We start from the raw sequence: 5,251 nt of genomic DNA, 5'->3' as shown, positions 1-5,251 counted from the left end.
CGCCTCCGCCCGCGGCGCACACGTCCACTGGCTCTCGCCGAGGAGAGCGCCCGGCCACCGCCCCCGCTCGGCCCCGCCAGCCCAACGGGCTGCGGCCCAGACTCCGGCGCCGCGGCGCGGAACCTGCGCCCGAGTTGGGCTCGCGGAAACAACAGCGCCCGCCCCTGTCTTCCCGCGGCCGCGCCGGCCCCCTTCCCCGCCCGCCAGCGGCCGAGGCGGGGCGCGCGCGGGCAGTGGCTCGCTCCGGGAAGGGGCTCCGCGCGGGGGGCTTCCCGAGCCGGGCCTCGGGAGTCCCGCAGTCGAGGGTCTGGCTGCGGGCGAGCCCCCCGGCGCAGGTAACGGGACCGGCCGGCTCCCGCCGCGGGACAACCAAGTCCGCTCCCCAAGTCCCGAAGCTGGGGTCTTCAACAAACCCCGGAGATCGGATCCTTTCCCACTGTGTTTAATCCAGAGAAAAGGCGATCGTTAAAAGTTAACGCTAAACGTATGTATGTCTTCAAAGTAATAACACACAAGCTCAGATCCAAACAAACTCTCACCACTCTTTTTGTGGGAACAACTTATTTATTCAGAGTGTAATACTGTCAACTTCTTTTTGTAAGACTTGAAAAAGACCAAAATGGGATCAATGTACAGTTTATACGAAAGGTATCTGAAATACTTAGGCAGAATTTTCCTCAACTCTTTTACAAGTATAAAACGTGTCAAAATTGATGAACGACATAAATCCAAAAGGAAAAAAAAAAAATTCTACTTAAGAGTAGGACATCCAGCTCGCACAGACGGTGGTTCGGCCGACGACAAGGCGTTCCTGGTCTTCTTCTAGACCCGGGCGAATCGTTAACTTCCCCAAGTTACAACTGAGTTGCTCTTTCCAGACTTTTCGAAGCATCTTTAAGTTTCCCCACTAAATCCTAAAAGATGTTTATAATGCCACGTTTTTAGGACAAAACAAGACAGAAGTATCCAAGATTGAGAAAGGTGCAAGAAAAAAGTCGGGCACTTTCTAAACGAGTTTAACATTCACGAGGATTTTTAACCTTTGACAAACCACTAGCGATCAAAAGAAGATTTTCCTCTGAAATATCTCATCTTCAAGTGGGATACTTGCCTTCAGATTTGAAATATAATTTCTAACCGAATCCTCGTAACAGGCAAGATATGTCAAAACTAAATTTCTCAACATACCTAACAAAATCTATGCTGTATTCACACTTTCTGAAAGTTTAAAGTTTGATTAATGATTACATTAAAACAATTCCACAGGAGATGCCTTTTGAAAAATTCAAAATTCATCAAAATTTCAAGTAATGCTCTTCATTTTTTTAAGCGGTAAGAAATAAATTCGTTATCATTGTCCATTAGCCAATGTAGTTTTGAATTTTTCCAGTCTTATACTGGCAATACAAAGAGTTTTAGAATTTTATGTACTTCCTCCTTTAAAAGTGATTTAAAAATTATTGAAAATCCTGTTTGAAAGTTTAGTTCAATTTCCGAAAACAAAGAAGACATTTTCAAAGACATGTTCTCAATTTTGCTTTGTCTTATTGGAGCAAACTAACCACAAGAAGAAATTTATACTCAATACTACAATTCAGAAATTTATCTTAATCAGAGGGAACAGCAAATATAAAACCAATTCTTTATGAGTAACATCTTAATTTCAAAAGTGAAGCCTACTTTAAATACTGCTTTTGAAGACCTTTCCCATTAAATCCTTAACCAACCTTCATTATCTACTGACAGATGGTTAGATAATTTTTCTTTTGAACTTTCCATAAGCATAATTCTCAATTAAACATCTATAAACAGGCATATTTGCAGGTCCTAATACTGTACCTGTAATTGTTCCATGTTGCAACTAAAACTAATCTCTGGGTGAGATCGGGAATCAGTGTTCTAGGGAAGAAAAAAAAAGGCTGTTTATGTAAATCAAGGACATTTAAAATTTCATTTCACATTTAAATTTTAGATAAGGCTTATATGTAAATACCTCTACATTTAAGGTCACCAAATATGCAGGTCTGTACATCTTATGAAGTTGATTGGTCTAAAACAACACAATACATAATTTCAGTCTTTAACTCTATTTTTTTTTTAAGTTTCCTAAATTCCCCCTAGAGAAGAGTTTATTAAACTTTACCTTTATCTGATATTCCAAACGCCAAGAAACATCAGTTATATGGGGGAGAGATCTGCCTATACTAAAAAATACAATGATAATTTTGTACATAGTATCTACATAAAAACTTCTATTTTTACCAAGAAGGGTATCTACCTCCCCCACCACACACATACACAATTTCAATTTACTCTGAATTTACAACATTGTTAAACTTTATTCTCAAGTTCTGAAGAGTAAAGATCATTTAAAAATTATCTCAATAAACTTTATCTTTAAAAACATTAGCTTAACTTCAATTGTTTCACTTGCCCTTTAGCCCCTTTTCTTTTGGTCAAGATCCCTGTCTTTTTGTCCTGTTTTGTTTCACACCAGCACTCTCCATTCATACCTGCAAGTGAAAAGTGGCTCAGCTTGACACCTTATACAGTACCTACCTTCCCAGTAGGCTTTCTAGGGAATTCTTATTATTCTAGAGGAGGGAAAGAAAAAAAGAAAACACATCTTTGCAAAGAGAAGAAAAATAGTAATTGTTAATTTAAAAAACTTTAAGTAAGTAACCTGATATTCCGTGCAAAACAGTTCTATTCGCTCTCTATCAAATTTACAGTCTTCTAGATAAGTGCTAAAGGAGGGGGGGAAAAAGCCAAAGTTTAGTGTCCATTTTAAAAACTGAAATTGAAATCTTAAAGGTACTATTTGAAAACAAATGGATATTTAAATAAATCCTGTACCTTAGAGTTGATTTGTCAGCTCTTTGCTTTCCTGCCTCCAGTATGTAAGTTGCAGCTGCTGTGTGACAATGTTTTAAAACCACAGGATCGATATGTTTCAAGTCTGGGTGATCTAAAATAAATTAATTGCTAGTGATGCCTGTGATAATAAATTCTTTATAGTCATGTTTCTAAAACAGGTATTTTCATTTGGGCAAAAATCCCCTTTAACAAGAACACAAAAATAATTCAACTATAAGGATTGGCAAATATAAGTGAATGAGATGAACAACAAGGTCAATGGAAAACAATAAAGAACACACATCAATAATTCTGCTGTTACCAGTCTCAATTATCTTCTTTTATTTTACCTTAATTTCTTACTGTTGTTGTTGTTTTTTTTTAAACAGTAGCCCCAAAGGAAAAAAAAAAATAACTACACAGTGATCATTACAATGCTGGGTGAAGTAAATTCAGAGGAAAATAAGATAAATATTTTACATGATGTAAATGTAAGAATGAATAAACCTTCCCTCTAGAGAATGGTTACTTTTAGGATAACTGGCTCCAAGAACAGTAATATATCAGGGGCGGGGCACGAGTTCAGAATATAAAATACAATTTTCAAAATATTTTCAGATTTTGACAGCTATCCTTTTTTTGAGATTAACCCAGGTGGTGGTTACTATTTTCGTTTAAAGAACTTCCACTTTCATACTTTTTGTACAAAGGTTTAGATCATGAAACTACAGAAAAAAACAAAATTTGAATTGTTGGGATATTTATATTTAAGAAAATGATCTAAAAGCGATCTGTCTTAAAATATGCCTTCAATCCATACTGACACGGCACTCCGCAATCACTGACCGGACCACTTCAAAGAGACTCATCTCCTGGTAACTGGTGCGGAACAGAACATTCTGCATCATATTTTAAGATTCTAGGCGTGGAACCTGTGCAAAAAATATTTAACTAGGGTGTTGGAGTGATCACAGGAACTTGAGGTGTTCTCTAAGCTGCAGAATGTCAAGACTCTGTGACCTAGTAATTACTTTGGAAACAGACTCTTTAAAACCTTTGCCAGCCTAGCACTGAACGTTTGAATTGCAGGGAGGTACCCTGATGAAGTCCAAGTGTCAACCAGCCTTTGCCTCAGACCAGGCTGAAAACCTTAGATGTTTAGGCCACAAACAAGACTTGAACACGGGCTTTACAAAGGAACAAAGAGACTGGGAGGAGAAATCAGACCAGAAACGTGTAACAAGCTATGTGCAGGTGCCAACTGGGAACACAACAATGGTCAGGGTCCGCTCCGGGTTCACATCCCCACACTCCGTCCGGAGCGAAGGGCAAAGCCGGGAGACTTCCTCTTCCCGGGGTTTTCCCCCTCACGCTCGGTCTCGCTCCTCTTCTCCGAGCGCCCCTCCACCCAGGCCGATCTAGCGCAGAGCCGAGCGGCTTACCTAACACGGCCTCGTCCGCCTGGGCGTCCAGCAGGCTCTGGAAAGCCGCCCGGAGGAGAAGCGTGAAGGCGTTGGAGTCGAAGGAGCCAGGATCCGCCAGCATCTGGAAGCCTTTCTGCACATACTCCGAAAGCTCCATTGTGAGCGCGCCGTGACCTTCGACACGCGCACCACGTGACACGCGCCGCGCGCTCAGCTGATGCGGCCGCGCGCGCACGCGGCTCGGGGCGGCGGCGCTGGCTGCGGGCCTCCCAGCCCGCGGCCTCCCCGCCTGCCTCCCGGCTCGCGCCTCTGCAGGCGCGCTCGTCCGCCCACCGGCCGTCGCCCGCCACCCCCGTAGTCCCCCGCGCCGCGGCTTCCGTCCAGCCCTTCCTCCTGCGCCAGCCGCGAGAGCTGCGGCGCCTCGGCAAGAAGGGCGGCCCCGGGCGCTTTGTGGACGCGCTCGGTGCTTTCTCTTCCACGCGCTGCTCACCTAGGTCTGTCACCGGGTCTGCGGGACTCCGCTGGAGCGTTCCTTGAAAGACCCCCTCGGAGGGGGGTGGAGGAAAGTGTCGGGATCCCGGCGCGAGGGATCCCGAAAACTATGTCTTCCTTGTTTCCTCAGCGAGAAAGTCTGCGGGAAGTTCCCATTTGAGGCGACTGGTTGTGTTGTGTTTTGTTTTGTTTTTGGTTTGGATTTTTGTTTTGTTTTGTTTTACTCAACAGCCTAACCTCCCAGCATTACCCTTTTGTGAGTGAGACTGTAGGCAACTAAGTTTATAATTCTTGTTTCTTTTTCTTTTTTTTCATTGTCATTTCTGGGATATGGCAATTGATGCCTTCCTGCATGGACGTGTGTGTGTACGCATGTATGCATCCATGTAGTGCGCGTGTGTTCTTACTGTACCTAAACAACTGAGGGATTAATAAATTATCCACAAACATGTTTGACAGAATTATTAAAACCTTACATG

General features: G+C 43.1%; 1 protein-coding gene across 1 annotated transcript; it reads right to left on the bottom strand.

Annotated features, from left to right (window-relative positions):
• Window positions 1-544: 544 nt before the first annotated feature.
• Window positions 545-4,597, bottom strand: COMMD3 (COMM domain containing 3). The gene is made up of 8 exons (XM_082750452.1): window positions 4,299-4,597; window positions 2,857-2,968; window positions 2,684-2,747; window positions 2,560-2,594; window positions 2,144-2,204; window positions 1,994-2,050; window positions 1,840-1,899; window positions 545-914 (listed from the first exon to the last, which is right to left on the bottom strand). Exons 1-8 carry the CDS (start codon window positions 4,435-4,437, stop codon window positions 855-857), a joined length of 588 nt encoding a protein of 195 aa, XP_082606578.1. The 5' UTR covers window positions 4,438-4,597; the 3' UTR covers window positions 545-854.
• Window positions 4,598-5,251: the final 654 nt, after the last annotated feature.

Source organism: Mustela nivalis (assembly GCF_964662115.1).
Source record: "Mustela nivalis genome assembly, contig: HAP1_SCAFFOLD_1141, whole genome shotgun sequence".
NCBI lineage: Eukaryota > Metazoa > Chordata > Mammalia > Carnivora > Mustelidae > Mustela > Mustela nivalis.
The sequence above is the reverse complement of the archived record's forward strand: the minus strand, read 5'-3'. Positions and strand labels throughout refer to the sequence as shown.